Here is a 19475-nt window from a genome sequence, read left to right as displayed (position 1 = left end):
AGTTTGGGAACCCCTGCTCTAGTAGGCAGAGACTGTGGCAGAGGAGGGGAAACATGCGGTACTATATCGTCGTTGCCGGATGGAAACCTTGTATGTCCAAAACCGTTAGTTTTGTATTTATCATTTTAAAAATGATTTAAACTAGTGAAAACAGCCGATCTACAAGCACTCAACGCCTCGCAGTGCGAGGCGTTGTGTCCTTGTAGATCAGCTGTTTTCACTACTTTTGTGCAACGGCCTTGTATGATGAAGCAGGGCTTTACTTTGCGAAAAAACGTACACATTTGAAAACTTGGAGATACGAGGTTTCTGCCCGACAGTGACGATTATGTTCAACAGTGGTTCCCAAACAGTGGGTCAGGACCCAATTGTGGGTCGTGTGCCGATTTTTGTGGGTCGCGAGTACATATCCAAAACTAAAAAACTATTGAGAAGTAGTGAAAATATAATAATATAAATTAATATAAGTACAGTACTATCAAAGTCAGGTTTTCCATATCTGAGCCTTTTTCCCCTCCTGCACCACTTGCAATACAAACATGATTCTTTAGATTTACGTTGACAATTGCATTTCTGTTTGGCTTGTAGGCTTTGAAGTTGCACATGCCAGATATGACACATAACCTAAATATACAAAGAAACGACTGACATATTTGAAAACCTTATACATAAAAAAGAGCATTGATAGTGGAAATAGCCGATCTACAAGCTCACAACACGTTGCATGGATCTGCTATTTTAGAATATATGAACATTTTTCAACATGTAAACGATTATGACGATTATGTCAAATAATTGCGATTAGACGAATAACTGTGACAAGCCTAGTTAGTACATCAGAATCCTGACTCTGAGGGAGCTCTAGTAACAACGTCAGTCATTGTCTGTACTACACCTTCAATGAAGAGGCTTAAAACTAAGTATTCCAAGACCTTTACGAGCGTATATAATAAAACAATCACTCCGCTCTGCTATTTTGAGCGAAACTGGGGATTCACCTGCTGCATGATTCACCACTGCGGAGGTTGTGAGCGGGCGATACGGTTCCATTTCCTCTGGGCGATCCTGCCTACCCAGCTCCTCTACATCCCACATCCACATGGTGGAAAAAAGTACTCACATTTCCTACTTAAAGAGGTGGTGCCATAGTTTTGTACTTTTTCTGGTTTTCATGTGTCTAGGAGGTTGGCAGTACTTCATTAGACCCCCTGGTGTGGTTGTTATGAGCAATTATGTATTCCCTTTGTATTTGGGGTTTCTTCCTGGAGGCTGACACCTTGTGGGTCAAAAATGCCGATCCAAAAACACAGATGAAAAGACATCATAGAATCAACCCCTCCCCTTTTACCACTGTGGGTGTGGCTAACTTCAGCTGGGTCACCACCCACCATCCGCAGCCTCCACTGGCTTCCGGTTGCGGCCCGCACGGAATACAAAACTCTGATGCTGACCTTCAAAGCAGCCAAAGGTAACTTTGAGTATTAAATGTATTTAAATTAAATGTTACTTTACACCACTGCCTACATCAGAGGTGGGCAACATCTCTTTCCAGGGGGCCATACTGACATTGATAAAGTGAGTGAAGGGCCACACATTGGACAGTTGAAACTTGAAACACATACTGTAGTAAGTTAAAACTGCATGAATTTGATAGACACGACAGATAATATTGCCTATGGTGTCTTTAAGGCTTATGAATCATTGTATTAATATGGAGCCATGGCTGACTGTTTCACTGTTACATTATAAACGTTTAACATTTGAGAACATACGGATGGAATATACTCAAATGGTACATAGGACTACGTATTCATTACTAATAATTAATTGGAGTTGCGTTAAATTGATGCTGCCTTTTAACTCATACAGTGCCTATCCCGAACTAGTTCGGGATATTCGGGATCAAAAACAATTTTTTATTTGCTATTTTACTTACCCCGAGCTGCTTGGAGCAACGTGGGTGGTCCCGGCTCGCCCAGCGCTCACCAACGAGAGACGCTAGATGCTCCGACGATTTATTCCATTGAAAATGGTTTAAAATAAAGTTTAGACCCCACCCAATGTTCACCCAATGTTCATTGTAGGCGGCGCGACGTATTCCAGGGTGCCTATCCCGAACTAGTCCGGGATATTTAATGAAATGGAATAAAATGATAAGAGGCCTTCTGAAGCCTGGCCTGATTTTTCTAGCTACTAGCCGAAAGCTAGCAACGTCCCGGCCGGACGTTATTTGCGAACGAAATCGCCAATCTCCGCCTAATCCAATGAAAGACCACATCTTTGAAGGCTTATATCTCTGGATTGTGTCTTTAGGGAAGCGGCGCGAGGTTTATTTACGGCGAAATCGCCCAAAAATGATCTTTTAGATGACAAAATGGGAATAGCCATTCTGTTAGCATTATCATCCGGGACATTTCCATGACGTGCATGAACGTGAGCACGTGAGGTCCTGGAAGGTGAGGTCCTGGAAGCTAAAGCGCTCGCCTATGAGAGATGCGCTGGCATTCTATGGCCCCTAGAGGGCGCTGGCACTCAATGAGTTAAGATGTAGATGTTATGGGGGTCATTTAGTTTTTTCTTGAGGACTTAAAGGGCTGTATTGAGATGGTCGAAGGGCTGGGTCCGGCCCCCGGGCCGTATGTTGCCCATGTGTGGCCTACATCCTAGATGTGGATAATCTCCTCTGTCGGGTGGACGGAGGGGAGGAAGAGGAGGAAGAGGAGGAAGAGGAGCGTCGACCCCGAGTCAGCGTCTCCTCCAAACTGAGTGACAGTCCCGTTGACCTCGGGGAGCTAATTAGCAGTTAGCAGAGCTGACCTTCACTTCCTTTCGGTTTCGCGCGGAGCCAGGGACGCTCGCGGCCTCTCTGATCTCGGGGCAGCCCACTCGAGAGGGGCCCTTCTCATCCCACAACAAAGAGACGGGGGACCGCCGCCGCCGCCGCTGCCTCCTCCTTCCACTCCGGCACCGCTCTGACACAAAGCCAAAGAGCTGAATTGTTTCCCTTCAGCGCGGATAATTGAATCACTAATTGATGCACCTCTCGCCGTGAAGTGAGAGGGAAAGAGCAAGACGGAGGGAGATAGCAGGCAGTGGTGGAAAAAAGTACTATTTTTTGAGCGATGGTCACACCGTCTCCTATATGTGGCCGTGTGTGTGGGTATGTATGTATGTATGTATGTATGCGTCCGTCTGTCCGTCCGTGTCTGTATGTAGCCTGCAGTACCTTTTCTGACCACACATGTTAAGGGAGGGGCGCTGTTGTTCAGACTCACATTCACACACACACACACACACACACACACACACACACACACACACACGCGCGCGCCGGAGCCGGGTCTTTTTGGACCGGACTGCCACCCCACTTTTCATGCTATCGACCTATTCTTCTGTATTTTGGTCTCTCTTTTTTCCCCCAAACGGCGCTATAGTCCCAATGTTCCCATTGACTTGCTGGAGGTCGCCGCGACCCCCTTACACATGCTAATTGCTTCTAATCTAATACACAAGTATGCCTGTGCTAAACATGTTCAACCGGTTCTTAATGTTGGCATGCAGGCTTCAGTGGTGTGAAGTAACTGCATGATTACATGTAGCCTACTCAAGTAGCCTACTTTATTTTTCTTTATGGAGTAGGCTTATTTCAACAGCCTACTTTTACTTCTACTCCACTACATCTCAGAGGCAAATATTGTGGGCTACTTTTACTCCACTACAAATATTTGAAAACGGTTAGTTACTTTGCAAATTCGATTATTACAAAGGCATATTAACCACTTCAGCCCTACATTTGGTCTATTTGAAGATACAAGCTCACCATGCGACGCATATTGTGAGCTTAGATCTGCTAAAATATTTTATACAAACATGTGAAAACCTGTCAAATAGGCTACGTTTTATTACAGCCTACATTTTGATTACCCAAAACGTCATTACTCCAGGAGGCCTACATTTTGAACATGGGACTTTTAACAGAGTATTTCTACTTTTACTTAAGTAAAACATGTGAGTATTTTTTTTAATCACTGACGGCCTTTCTGATCGGCTCGCTCTCATCAGTGCAATGCAGCAGCAGAGCAGTTCATTTATGAGTTCTAACTTCTAACTTTCACCATACAGTAAGCTTGAATTTTCCTTACTTTATTAATTTAAACTTAATTTATTTTCTCGAATATACCCTCATTTTCAATGATGCGAGATTGCAGAAGATAATAGGCCTATTGAAATAAGAACAGCAGGATAAAACAATTGTGAAAACGACACTTGAAAGTTAAATTCTTTATCCAGAGCTACTTATAATAATTGTCATAACAACACATAGGCTATAGTTGCTTGACAAAAGTCCGAGGTGTACGTTTGGTTGCGGTCATGACGTCATCATCTGGCCACGCCCACAATACCGTCCCCTCACTATTTTACCCCTGCCGGCGCCGCTGCACGCACACACACACACACACACACACACACACACACACACACACACACACACACACACACACACACACACACACACACACACACACACACACACACACACACACACACACACACACGCAGCCTCCACCGCTCAGTTCACACAAGTGTGATTTTTTTTTACTTGGGTAAAAGTATCAATACCGCAATGTAGAAGTTCTCCGTTACAAGTAAAAGTCCAGAATTCAAAATGTACTTGAGTAAAAGTACGAAAGTATTGGCGTCAAAATGTACTTATAGTACCAAAAGTAAAAGTACCACATTTTTAAAAGTAGCTGATCAGAAGCTAACAATGCGCGTTGTGAGCTTGTAGATTGGCTGTTTTCAAATGGCCTAGGTATTTAATAGGGCTAAAGTGGTTAATGTATGTTTTGTAATATTATAATTTATAACTGCAAAGTAACTAGTAACTAAAGTTTTCAAATAATTGTAGTGGAGTAAAAGTACAATATTTGGATCCGAGATGTAGCGGAGTAGAAGTAAGAGTACTGAAAACTGGAAATACTCCAGTAAAGTACAAACACCTCAAAATTGTACTTAAGTACAGTACTTAAGTAAATCTACTTAGTTACCTTACACCAATGATAGCAGGATGAATTAAGGATAAATGTAATCATCCGTTTGTATTGGTTTGAAACAGTGGTTTGAAAATGTTCTTGTCAGAGAATCCCGACCCATTGGTGGAGAAACACGGATTGCGACCGCAAGTCGAATTTACTATGAAAACCTGCAGCTCATGTGCGTCAGTCGCCTCATGTCACGCTCCATATATGGCCAAGAAAGAATCCATTCATTCGAGTGTGACTCGCATCACAGCAACCACACTTGCAAATTAATTCCGTCCTTTTATGCCCATATATGGAGATCCCTATCTGGGAATGCCATATATGGACATACTGTGTCAGTCTCATGATAACCAGTGTGGTTCACTGGTTGTTGCGAAGTGAGTCACACTTGTAGACTAAAATACAACGCAATGAATTCCGTCCTTGTCCCTTGTATGCCCATATATGGAGATCCCTGATGTCATCAATATTAAAGATGGGGTGCCATGATTCCCCTCCCCCCGCTCAACTTGAGTCAAAATAAACTAAACTACTTCACTATACTCACCAAACCAAAGGTAGTTTTGCATGGTTGAAAGTCTATTCTAAATCATGTATTTTACAGAGTGGATGGGGTGCTGAGAGGTTTCCCACCGCAGAGTAGACTTTCAACAACGCAAAACTACCTATGGTTTGGTGAGTAGTGAAGTAGTTTAGTTTATTTTGACTCAAGTTGAGCGCTCGTAGGGGCCGAGAAATCCCGGTCTAGTTATTTAGCGTCGGGTCTGTCAGAGCGTCAGTGCAGTCCAGAGCGGACCAGAGCAAGGGCTCCCCCAGAGTTTGTGTCGAAGTGTCCTTGAGCAAGACGGTGAACCCCTAGTTGCTCTCGATGAGCAGTTTGGTGGCTTGCATGGTTTCCTCCGCCATCGGTGTATGAATGTGTGTGTGAATGGGTGAATGTAATGCAGGCGCTATATAAATGTACCATTTACCATCTAACTATTCATTTACGGAATGTATGTCTGTCTGCCGGCCGTCTGATACAGTGTCACCGCCATGGTAATCCTCCATATAATGTATGGCATGAAAGGGACACACAGGCAGACAGACAGACAGACAGACAGACGGATACAAAGGGTATTGCACAACTGGACATCAATGGTGACTTCTGCCCAACGGGCACCAGTCTGGGTTCAACAACATTACCTCTGAAACTCCTCAGGGACATTCAATCTATCATATACCGCGCGCATCCCCGGGCACAGAACTGGTTTAAATAAAAACAAAACTTGAAACTTACTTTCATGAATATGGAGACTACGACCAGTCCGTTGGGGCTTTTAGCTGCCTCTGTGTAGTTTGTGTACAGCTCGTGGTTGTAGTGGATCAGCTGAACCTGGAACACACAGAGAATAGAGGCAAAAACACATCACGTTAGTGAAACCCTATTATTGCGACAACAACACTGGTCCAAAAGTGTGGTAAGGAAATACCAAGCCCCCAGAAAGGCTTGTAAACATTGAAGCGGCCGCACTACTGGCCAAAGCTGGAATTTCAGGCAGGGTGAAACATACATGCACGAGCATAAGAGAGCGCCGCTGGGGTCTACAATAGGGTTCAATGGACGTCGACGCCGTTCGTGACGTCATTACGTCTCGACGTCAAACATTTTGGTCTCTAGGTAGAGACCAATTTCCCCCAGAATGCACCTGGATTAGCTACATGCTTGCATGTAGCTTCTTCTTGCATGAGGCTGCCCTCTACTGCCAGTATAGCCAAAGTACATCTATTTAACACTTTGCAAGCCACGGGGAGCCCCTTAATATTAAAACCGGAATATACCGGACATCTGAGCAAGGAGTCTCAGCCGCGCCGTCTTTTACCGTACTTTGTAATTAAAAACGAAATAAATGATTTTTATCCGAAAATCGTCTAACCTTCCCTAGTCACCACTCGTCCATCGATAGCGCATGGCTCGTCTGACATGAAGCAGAAGTGACGTCAGGTCCATTATATAAGCAGACATTTACGTGAACGGATTGCGCACGCGAAACGCACGGGGAGAAGACGCCTCGGCCAAAACAGCCACTCTATCCCAATGGAGATCCAGATAATCACGGTGAGCTAACGACCTGGGGATTGAAAAAAAAAGAAAAAACAACGGCGGTCCAAGAAGGTGGGGTGGCGGGCTCATGTTTATAAACATAATATTATGTCTCAGATCATAATACAATAATAGAAATTTCACGGCTAATCTACAACAAGCCATTCTATTTCGGCTAGCAAAGTGTTAATGAGAAAAGAAAATAATAATAATGAAAAAAAAATGAATACATCTTTGTCTATAACGTCGCAAAGGTAAGGTGCTTTTGCTGGCACCAGACCCAATAAATAAATAATAACATCTGGCAGTAAAACTGTTAACCTATCATAAAAAAGTACAAAAGTTCTATATCATATATTAAAGCTATTAAACTGGGAACAGTCATAGAGAGTCGAGATGACCCGTAATAGGACCCCAGTCATGTATTCGAATGTTACTAGACTGTCCTGTCTATTGCAGCGCAACCTCTCCAAGTGTATACAAACTCATTAAGCCATTTGGTGAAACATGGCACAACAGAGGTCTTCCACTCTGTTAAAATAATTATTTTAGCCTTCAAGTGTACCGAGCATGAGAGTCTGCTGGACAGCGTACGACAGTTACAAGTTTACAAGTTACTTTTATTGAGTGAGAGAGGTGAGATCACTTCTCTCAAGTTATGATGATGTTACACACACAAACACACACACACACACACACACACACACACACACACACACACACACACACACACACACACACACACACACACACACACACACACACACACACACACACACACACACACACACACACACACACACACACCATGTACAAATACATATACTGCATACCCGTACAATTGCAAGTACATTCTCGTAAGTGAGAATATTCATTTCAAATGAAAACAAAAGCAGCAATGCAAGTACAACTGGTCATTTTACCAGTCCGGTCTTCATTTTTGCGTAAACCATTATGTCACAAAGAAGTGATATGTGCTGTACAAGCTGCCAGTTAAAAAAAAAAGACAGAAATCCTCACGCCGCCTCTATCTAGAGCTCAGCAGACGGTGAAGGAGCAATGGTTCATACTTCATAGCCTTTACCTGCATTCAAACAGTCGTCTCGAGTCCCTAATACAGATACTCACTATACGTACTTTCATTCTGGGCAGCATATTCAGCAATATGAAAGGAGGAATATAAAGAGGTAACATGAAGGGAACGGAGGACTCTTTTGAGATTCATTCCTCGGCCAGCGGGGCCTTTTTCAGACGCCGTGGCGGGGAAACCAAGACGCCGCCGTCTCCGTCGCTACGAGGAGAATGTTTAACTCGCTACAGATGGCTCACCCACTCCAGCCGTTCAATATTCATGGCCCTTAGTGATGTTTCTACGTGGGCAGACTTCTGACTCGCATACTGTATATACTGTACACGGCCTACAGGTGTGTGTGTGTGTGTGTGTGTGTGTGTGTGTGTGTGTGTGTGTGTGTGTGTGTGTGTGTGTGTGTGTGTGTGTGTGTGTGTGTGTGTGTGTTTGTATATAGCTCTACAAACACCTAACATTTCATGCATTTCATTTTCATGTTCTACCCTAAGAGAAAAGAAGGACGGACGGACGGACGGACGGATGGACAGAAGGACGGAGCGAGCCAAATATAGAAAAAAACAACTCCTCTGTTTAGACTTACCTACAGTTTACAGTTTAGGCATTTAGCAGGCGCTTTTAATCCAAAGCGACTTACAATAAGCAGGTAATACATCAATATAATAAGCAAGATAATATGTCAGTGCATCAACAACAATAAAACAAATGCATAGGAATATCAATCTAGAAAAAAATTATAATAACATAGACCACGCACCTAATCTTCTAAAAACGTCTAAAAACCCCCCCCAAAAAAAGAAAAGCTATCTAGCATCATGTGTGGTCATCGAGGGAAGGACAGTGTTACAGTAGTGCTAAGGGTTTAGGTGGAGTCTGAAGAGGTGAGTCTTCAGTCCACGGCGGAAGCTAGGGAGTGAGTCTGTAGTTCTAAGTGCGACAGGGAGTTTATTCCACAGTTGGGGGGCCAGGAGGGCAAATTGTCTAGGACGAGTGGATTTTTGTCCTGGGGTTTTCAGCGAGGGTTCTGTCAGCATCCCTGTGTTGGCTGATCTGAGTGAATGAGTGTGCTTGTAGGGGTTGATCACCCATTAGTCCTGTATTTGCCCAGTAGCGCTGATGACACTTCTCTAGATCGACTACACATGTCAAACAAGGGAACTCTTAAGTATTACATGCAGGGGCGTCACACCAAATTCTGGGCCCTGGGTACAAGGATTCACTGCGGGCCCCCCATGAATGTTAACTATTGAAAAATAGCAGATATACAAGCTCACTTATAGATCTGCTATTTTTGAAAAATCTTGAAAATGTGTGCAAGAAACCTATGTCAAGGACCCCCAAGATGATATGTATTTGGCCACAGACCCCGATCTCAAAATATTTAGTTCCAGGGACCCCCAGAAGCAAAATTTGAGTTAGAAATGTTCGCTTAAAAAATACATTATATTCAAAGATTTTCACACATTTTCACAACTTTTCAAAAATCGCAGCGCGGCACTCGGTGCCGCGCTGTGAGCTTGTATATCTGCTATTTTTCATAAGGTTATTAGGGCCCCTCCACCTTGGGCCCCAGTAACTCAGTCCCACTTTCCTACCCCTTGTGACGCCCCTGAGTACATGCAGTAATAGGGCTGCTGCGACTGTACAATCTAAGGAGGGCAGTTACAATAACAGAATTACAATCATTTCTCACACCACTACCTCGTTCGAACCATAACCACTGGAAAAGAGCTTGGCACATATAGGCCACCTCACTGGAGGACATAAATAAACGAATGTAAGGGGAGAGTAATTATGAAATGCTCGATCGGGGGAAGCACGGCGCGACAGAACGTCTATAAATGCAATCAGGGGCAAGTGAGGAAGTGATTAGGACCCATGTTGATCTGATTAGGTTTGCTTTTTAGGTGAGGGAGGCAGAAGCGGCCACGGCCAGTCTCTCGCTCTCTCTCTCTCTCTCTCTCTCTCTCTCTCTCTCTCTCTCTCTCTCTCTCTCTCTAAATTACCACTCCTGAATACAGAGCCCCTGTCATTTCTGCCTGGCTTTCAGAGCATTTTCAGCTGCAGTACCACCTTGTCCTGAGTGGGAGGACTGCGCTATTGAGCCAGTTTTGGCCCCACACTCCTCCCCACCTCCTGCTCAGCAGGCCTGCCCACCCCTCCCCAACCCTCTCCCAGCTCCTCCCACCTCCTCCTCAGACCTGCCCACCCCTCCCCAAACCCCCACTCAGCACAGCAGTAGGTCCCAATCTGCCCATAAACTGAGAAAGACACAATGGTCAGAAATAGGACTTTGTGAGGATAGAATGTGCTGGTGGGAAACCAAAAAAAATACAACAAAATTGAACATTCATGGTGTAGTCCCTTTAAACTAGCGACTGAAAACATAAAACATTAATGAAAAGGTTTACTAAGATAAGAAAATCAAGTGTAAAGTTCGCCAAATCCACATAGAGATGACAATGAGCTGAAGGTTTTTTTTGTTGTTGGTACCAGTAGAAGGTGAAATAGCGACATCTGCTGGGCCATTCATTGGAACAGCAGCTTCAACTAGAACCCGGAAGCAGCTTAATTTCCAGCGAACAAAACTTTCCCCTCCCTCCCTCCCTCTCACTACTACTACTCTCACAGGTCGGCTAGCTGGTGGTGGGAAATAAAAGACCAAGGTGTGTTATAATAAGCCAGGAGCAGTCACGTGCACACATAGACATCAAAAGGGGCTTCAAGTACCGAAAATAGCCGACCTCCAAGCTCACAACACGTCGCAGCGTGATGCGTTGTGAGCTTGGAGGTCTGCTATTTTCAATATTTTCACCAAAAGGCCCTTTTAGAAATGTCAGCCCCCTGCCTCTCTAACATTCTCTGCACGTCCCTGCCAATGTGTGTTATATAATAAGCCAGGAGTGGATGCCAAATGCAAGGAAGGAGACACGGAGTGAGAGAGAGAAAGATAGTGAAAAATTAGGGGGAGGTAAACAAATAAAAAAGACAGAGGCACAGACACAATCCATCTAAAGGGAAGGGTTTTGGAAGTTGATACATGGAGTTGATATAATTATTTAATTTGAGATGTCGGACGCAAACAGGATTTTGGCCCGAGGTCCTAAATACGTCAACTTCACCGGTGATGCTGCCGCTATCGATGTAATAAAGTACATTAGCCGATTGGCAAATAGACAATACTATGGCTGCCAAGCTGTCAGGAAACAGAGAGAGAGAGAGAGAGAGAGAGAGAGAGAGAGAGAGAGAGAGAGACGTGCGCAAGCTCTTTCAGCGCCCCTTGACGTTTTATCTTTTTGTTTTTGTTTTTGTATTAAATAAAAGTATTGTGTCATGTTTATTACCGGTCAGCAGCGTCAATGCAACTGGCACTGCCAACAAGATGCCATTAAACTCAATTACAGCAACCAATGGATAGGGCTTGAAGGTTTAGGGCTGCGAGCCCAGATGGCGCTGTGAGCCCATGACAGGCCCTTTATGCCTTTTATGCCGGGAACGCAGCCCCCGTCGCGTTAGATTTGAACCACTTTAACCATTATAGTATGCTTTAACTATTGAAAAATAGCAGATATTCAAGCTCGCAGCGCGACACTGAGTGCTGCGCTGTGAGCTTTTAGATCTGCTATTTTTGAAAAATCGTGAAAATTAGAATTTTGACCAGATTCTATAAGTGTCTTTTGAATCCTTCTAAGGTTTTTTGAAAAACCTATGTTTCTATATGTCAGCAACCTGGCCAGCCATTGTCAAAGAAAAGGTCCTTTTCACTTAACTGGAGCTCAGTTAGTCTGTTCTTGAGAGACTACTATGTCAGTGGTTCTCAAACCGTTTCATGTGAAGGACCCCCAGAATGATATGTATTTGGCCACGGACCCCCACCTCAAAATATTTAGTTCCAGGGACCACCCAGAAGCAAAATTTGAGTTGCAAACGTTCGCTTTAAATGCATACTGTATATTCTAAGATTTGCACACATTTTCACAACTTTTTCAAAAATAGCAGATGTATGGGCACCCGCTGGCCTAGTGGTCAAGGCGCATACCACATACATGCCTGCTGGCGTCGCCGGTTCGATTCCCGATTCGGACGACCTTTGCCACATGTCATTTCCCATCTCTCTCCCCATTTCCTGTTAGTCTACTATCCTATCAAATAAAGGCATAAAAAGCACAAAAACAAATCTAAAAAAGAAAAGAAAATAGCAGATGTACGCTTGTATATCTGCTATTTTTCAATAGCTAAAGTATAAAATAAGTCCAGGTCTTGAGGGGTTATGGCATGATGGCTAGCCTGGCCCCGGGTCGGGGGAAATATAAGAAGACAGTAAGTCGATATAGGAAGAGAGGTGGGCAATGCTAACAGGACGAGCAGGGGAGGGGAAAAAAAGCACCGGGCTGGAACGGACACTCTCCCCTGGCAACCCTCCCGTTCCTTTCCTTGCTCTTGCAGATGAACTGGAGCGTGTTCTCGCGAACCGAAACAAATGAACGCCGCGCGCGGCCCCGGAACCAATCACCCGCCAACATTCAACGCATACCGTGGTGTGAGCTGGGAACGGAGACCCGCGAAGCAGGGATGCTGCTGAATGTGTCTTTCTCGTGTTGTGGAGAAGAGATCCAGTGGAACATGCAGGGATGTGCAGAGTAAGAGAGGCAGGGGTGGAAATTTCAAAAAGAGCCTTTTGGGTATCGAAAATAGCCGACCTCCAAGATCACAACGCGGCGGGCTGCGACACGTTGTGAGCTTGGAGGTCGGCTATTTTCGGTGCTTGATACCACACTAAGCATAATCTAGTCAATACTGGAGATGTGGCGTAATGGCAACACAGAGGGCAATTCTTTCAACAGAAGATACTGCATTCAAGTTCAGTAAAAGTTGGACAAGGCAATTCTCTTGAATGCCGCCTTCAGGTATGGCATGGAAAGAGGGCATTTGTATTTCTTTCACCATAGTAAAAACTGCATTCATGGTCAGGAGAGGGCACTATTTACAGGCGGATAGATGTCTATGTGTGCACTATGTGTGCATGTGCCTGATGGGTGCAATGCGTCGCGCAGCGACGCGTTGTAAGCTTGTACCATAAGCAAAAAAAGTTATCCACTGCTATGTTTCTTTTAGAACAAGGGTCTTCAACAGGGGGTCAGAGTTACTACAGGGGGTTCTCCAAATCTTTGTGTGATAGAAACTTTTTCCTCTGTTTTTATATTAACCACTTGACCCTAGTGTCCTTATTCTGAGAACTTTATCCGAAAATAGCAGATCTACAAGCTCCAAACTAGCTTGTTGGTGTAGAGGGGGAAAAGAGCAGACTAAGTACAGAGTGAAAAGGTCAAGTTTATCTGAAAACACAAACTGACATGAATCCAAAATACACTGATGATCGTGCTACAATGAAACTGTATGGAATCTATGAACAGGTTGTGTGGGCGTCCTTGCTTCATCTCTCTCAACTAAGGGGTCCTTGGCCTGAAAACGTTGAAGACCCCTGTTTTAGAAGCACGGAGGCGAAAAGAATGGTGAGGAGAGGGAGAGGGAGGGAGGGCGAGGGAGAGAGAGAGAGATCGATAAGTACTGATTTTCATAAAGTCATGCCCTTCTCATTTTCCTATTCAGTCTCTGTTCATCGTATGCAGGAACAGGTCGTCAATATCCATTTTGGGCTGTGACACATTAAGAACGCACAGTGCAGGGACGTGCTGGGCCTGATTCAGCCCGGGAAAAAGAGTTGGAGAGGCCCTCATTTTTTTTTGTTATATTTCGTCGTTGTCGGGTGGAAACCTTGTATGTCCAAAACCGTTTGTTTCGTATTTATCATTTTAAAAATGATTTAAACCAGTGAAAACAGCCGATCTACTGTGTGCTTGTAGATCTGCTGTTTTCACTACTTTTGTGCAACGGCCTTGTATGATGAAGCAGGGCTTTGCTTTGCGAAAAAAATTATAAATTTGAAACTTGGAGATACAAGGTTTCTGCCCGACAGTGACGATTTACTTTGTTGGCCGCACAGCCCCCAAAATGGAACGAAGGCCGACATTTTATTTAATTTTTTTTCCTAATGGCCGGCCTGGACCGTCCGGGAAGTTGTCCCGCTTTTCCCAATGGCCAGCACGTCCCTGGCACAGTGCGTGCTTGGCCCCAATATCACAGAATGTGCATCGGTGCGGATACGCACATCATTATCTTTATAGTGATCGTCATACTGTAGATATCATTCTTAGTGTGGATGGCCCTTTATACCCGCTAGCAACTCATAATGCATTAACTTAATCCATAAACCATAACGCAATCATTAAAATGTATGATAAGGAACATCAATGATTGAATGAGCAAATAAAATACATTACAATCAGGCCATGGCCCTGGGTAGGCAACCCGACCTGGCGGAGACCTTTTTAGTTAGGATTTCTCCCAGAGCAACAACTAAGGTGTCCCATTTAAAAAAATAATAATAATAATAATAATAAGAATAAGAATTATATAAATATATAAATATATAAATATATATATATATATATATATATATATATATATATATATAAATATATATACACTGTATATATATATATATATATATATATATATATATATATTAGGCCTGGGACTCGATTAAAAAAATATCTAATTAATCAGAGGCTTTGTAATTAATTAATTGAAATTAATCGCATGTTTAATCGCATATGAATATTTGACCTGATAAGCATTTTTTGAGTGAATCAACAAGTGAGTTTTTTAAATCTAAATTTCGCATCCACTGGGCCAAGCAAAGCGCTCCTTAGCGTTTGTTGTCTCTTCTTGGTTGGTGCATTGCTATGATTGGTATGCCCGAAACTGAAGGTTCTGTGTTGCAAAAACCAAGTGCGATTAACTTGCGTTAATTTTTTTTATCGCGTACATTTTCTGTAATTAATTAATCGCAATTAATCAGTTAAAGTCCCAGCACTAATATATATATTTTTGTTTCTTTCTTTTTTTTATCATGTTCCGCGTGAACAGAGATAGCTAGGACATTTTCATTGTCAGCTTACATGAACGGACAAATTAATGAATAGACAGACAGACAGACAGACAGACAGACAGACAGACAAAGACTGACAGATACTGTAGATACACTATGCTGCTATAGCCTAACATTGTTTCAGTAATTGAACATGATCAAAAGATAGTCTCGAATGTTTGACGATTCAAAGAAAGAATTCCTTCTCGTTCTATTCTCTCGTGGCTGCTTCATTCACATTTCTCGCACGGGGCTTAGTTTCTTTCATTATACCTGGAACCTTGGATGTGATTGTATTGAACAAGATCAACCCACATCGGGATATCGCAGTGCAGATGTTGATTACATTGGTGATGAAGTGAACGGTGATGGTTACAGTAGCAGCTAAGAAATAGAACAGAATGAGGCTCTTCTTCGGGAACCGCCGCAGGGTTTAATGATTGATGCTATTATTAGGGATGGGACGATATGAACATTTCATATCACGATTATTGTAACAAAAAGAAATCGCAATTTACGATATTATCTTGATAATCCAAATCCATTATCCTGGGGTGGAACATTTGCCCAAAAAATTTAAGATCTACAAGCTCACAACGCGTTGCAACGCGACACGTTGTGAGCTTGAAGATCTGCAATTTTTTGGCAAAGACATGATAGAAAGTACCTTTTACCAATTATAGAGGGTTTAAGTGGTACCGGATATGCACCTCGTCAAATAAAAGGTGAATTGATCCCAGTGCATGACGGAGGACGATATCACAATAAATTAAATCTCCACGATACGATTATCGTGAGCTATTATGCTTGGCAACGTTGTGTCTAAGCAGACATGTGAGGTGTATCTGAGTCTGACTGAAGGATTTAACAAGCTCAACATGGCTGTTCATGGCAAAATCTTCCAAAACGCTGGACAATAATTGTATTAAACTAGAAGTTCGCATCACGCGTCTGAATGTCGTGTCCAAACTTGCGTTGTTGTGAGGTACGGCAGTACCGAGGTGAAAGTGTCTGCTCCAGTACAGCAGCGTTGGCACCTTCCTGTGAGCGATTATTCCTACCGTAGGAGACGGTGTCACATAAATTTGAAGGCGCAGCTTGTGATTGGCTGGAGCGGAGGTCTGGATCGCTTGGCTGTGGGCACTTGGACCTCTATGCCTAAACCTAACCCAAACCCTAACCTCAGTAAAGCTATGCCTAACTCTAACCCTAACCCTAACCTTAACCTCAGTAAAACTATGCTTAACTCTAACCCTAACCCTAACCTTAACCTCAGTAAAACTATGCCTAAACCTAACCCTAACCTCAGTAACCCTGACGCTGGCGAGTAGCCGACGCGGGTGAACGGAAAAGAAGCGCTCCTTCCTCCACCGTCTCCTACGTTTGGAATAATAGCTTCCTGCGACCCCACTTTGGGTTGCGAGTCTTGCTACCAATAGTTACAGAACCGCTGCTGTGTGAACTGTGAAGACAGCAAGAGATCCACATGCACACTCACTCGCTCGCTCGTACACACAGACACACACACACACACACCTTTGTGACCATTACGTGTCCGAAAGTCGCGTGCAATCTTGCGTTGTAAAGAGCATGCGATAGAACCACAACATCCGGGTAGGTAACTGAATTCGATAGGCAAGTAACTCTGGTGTAACAGTGCACCACGTGATCAGTCCTAGCCAATGAACTGCAGGAGCCACAAGACCGACCACATTGTCGACTGCATCGCCGTCGGCCCTGTTCCTGCTTTGTGTAATAAGAAGATAAAGCCATTCATCTTCTCTTTACTAATATGCATTGGTGTCTCTTCATACAGTAGGTTCAGCCGGATAACTCTGTTTAATTTATCACGCATATTCCTTAGTTAAAGACGGTGTAATTGATATTTGCAGTTAGAATAACTAATGGCTCTATATTCTGATAGCAATTATTGCGATAGACTCAGAGTGTTTGCTCAATAACAGCTCGCTTTAGTGAACAGAAAAGAAATGTTCAGGTCAGGATAACAATGTCATCTCATCAGAAGAGAGAGAACTCATAAAGGAAACAGCATAAACAAGAGAAATTGGAAGAGATGAAACCAATAAATATGGAATTGGAACACTAGGATATTGAAGCTCATGATCTTAGTGGGGTTTTCCCTGGATGACATTATTAACCATTATTTTATGCGTCAGCTATTCAAAAATAGCAGATACAAGCTCACAGTGTGGCACTGAGTGCCACACAACAAGCTTGTAGATCTGCTATTTTTAAAAAATCTGAAAAAAGTATTCTAAATCCTTCTTCTAAATCAGTGGTCCTCAAACCATTTCATGTCAAGGATCCCCAAAATTACATGTATTTGGCCACGGACCCCCATCTCAAAATATGTTGTTTCCGGGACCCCCAGAAGCAAATATTTGAGTTACAAATGTTTGCTTTTCTTGCATATCTGCTATTTTTTTAATAGGTAAAGCATAAAATAATGGTTAAAGAGGTTCCAGCCAGGTGTTAATGGTTATAACTCACCTAGAAATGAACTTTCAGTTTGCTAAAGAGCTGGAGAGACTGAACAAACACTATATGCTTATTATCAGAATACAGCTTTAACCTTTTAGATGAAAACCTTTTCTCCTCACAAAAAAAGCATGTTACCGTTAAAGCTCGTGTCCATTATTGCAGGGGTCTTCAACGTTTTCAGGCCAAGGACCCCTTAGTTGAGACAGAGATGAAGCAGGGACCCCCACAACCTGTTCATAGATTCCATATAGTTTCATCGTTTGACAGCACAATCATCAGTGTATTTTGGATTCATGTCAATTTGTGTTTTCAGGTATTTAACTACAGTACTTGAGCGGTCATTACCTGATAAACTTGGCCTTTTACTCTGTACTTAGTCTGCTCTTTTTCCCCTCTACACCAAACCTCTTTGCCGAAAATAGCCGATCTACAAGCTCACGCCTCGCTGTGAGCTTGTAGATCTATTATTTTTGGCTAAAGTTCACAGAATATGGACACTTGAGATGTGGAGGACCCCCTGTAGTAACTCTGAGGACCCCCTAGGGGTCCCGGACCCCCTGTTGAAGACCCCTGTTTTAAATGAAAACCTTTTGTCCTAACAAAAAAAGCACGTTATACCGTTAAAGCTCATGTCCATTAGTGAATCTAAATAATGGCGGATTATTAATCGAGGAATCAAGTTCCATCAGGTGGGAGTAATAGCGGTATTATATAATTACGTGGCTGAACTTAAATTCATTACAGCTCTTAGGTGAAGGGCAAAGCCGTTTAAAAGAAGCTGCGTGTAAAGTTAAATTATGCAGTCTAATGTGATGACTGCAGACGATCTATGGCAGTTCTATAAAAGAGTATCAAAAAGTTCCTCCATTTCCATGGCCTAATTTATATCTACTGTAAGTTTGTCCCCCTCCCCCTACCTGCTCCCCGTCTGATCTCTGTTTCACTTAGGGGTGTAACGATATGGTAACTGAATAGAAAAATATATTTTACTTTGCAATGATCAACTACTATATTGTTTTCCAAAGCAAATTATCGTACCGTTTTGGCTTTGTATCGTATCGTATCGTATCGTTTTAAAATGTGGTAATCGGTATGGAATCCTTTTGCAATGCAAATAATTGATTGTATGGAAACTAAGTATTTGTGCCTTGTATTTGGCAATTTTAAGAGGGAAAATTAAAAAGAGGGGTCTAATTACCTTTCCATTCCATATAGCTACTCTTGGTCTTTCGATAAATGTGTGTAATCTCTGTGTTCATGTCAAGGTGGGTTTGTCCATATGTGTTGAAATATAATGTCCATGTATTTGCTAGATAATCACAGCGTTTACTTCCATAATAATAGATTTTTTTACACGTTTTACACAGATTTAATTTCTTTGCTAAATAGTTACTATATTGATTTTAAATCATTGAATCAAATCGTATCATTTGCCATGAATGAACCAATATCGACCATATATCGTATCGTTATCGTGATGCGTATCGTATCGCTGTTAAAATGTATCGTTACACCTCTAGTTTCAATCTGTCTAATCTGGCCACTTCCTTTCCACCTCAAGCCTATCATGTATTAATGCACGGTACTTACAGTACTTCCCTCACACTAGAACTGCACTCTGTCGAGGTGCCAACTTAAGCCTCGCACAAGTAGGCCATGTATGGCCTACTTGTGCGCCAGCAGAGCGCGCCATGAGGTGCGCTCACCACTGGCATCATCACTGACAATGCCAGTGACATCACCATCGGAATGCTGGTCCCTCATTGGCTG

The 19475-nt window shown here is 43.0% G+C and overlaps 1 protein-coding gene across 1 annotated transcript in view; it reads right to left on the bottom strand.

Moving 5' to 3' along the window:
* ca10a (carbonic anhydrase Xa) overlaps positions 1–19475 on the bottom strand; it is a gene marked incomplete at both ends in the record, with an annotated part of 391283 nt that overhangs the window by 28920 nt on the left and 342888 nt on the right. The window contains one exon of the mRNA XM_080747747.1: positions 6322–6417. Coding sequence (XP_080603873.1) covers positions 6322–6417 — 96 coding nt within the window. The remainder of the gene's footprint in view (positions 1–6321; positions 6418–19475) is intronic.

The sequence above is a fragment of the Nannobrachium achirus genome, assembly GCF_963921795.1.
Source record: "Nannobrachium achirus genome assembly, chromosome: 18".
Taxonomy (NCBI): Eukaryota; Metazoa; Chordata; class Actinopteri; order Myctophiformes; family Myctophidae; genus Nannobrachium; species Nannobrachium achirus.
The sequence above is the reverse complement of the archived record's forward strand: the minus strand, read 5'-3'. Positions and strand labels throughout refer to the sequence as shown.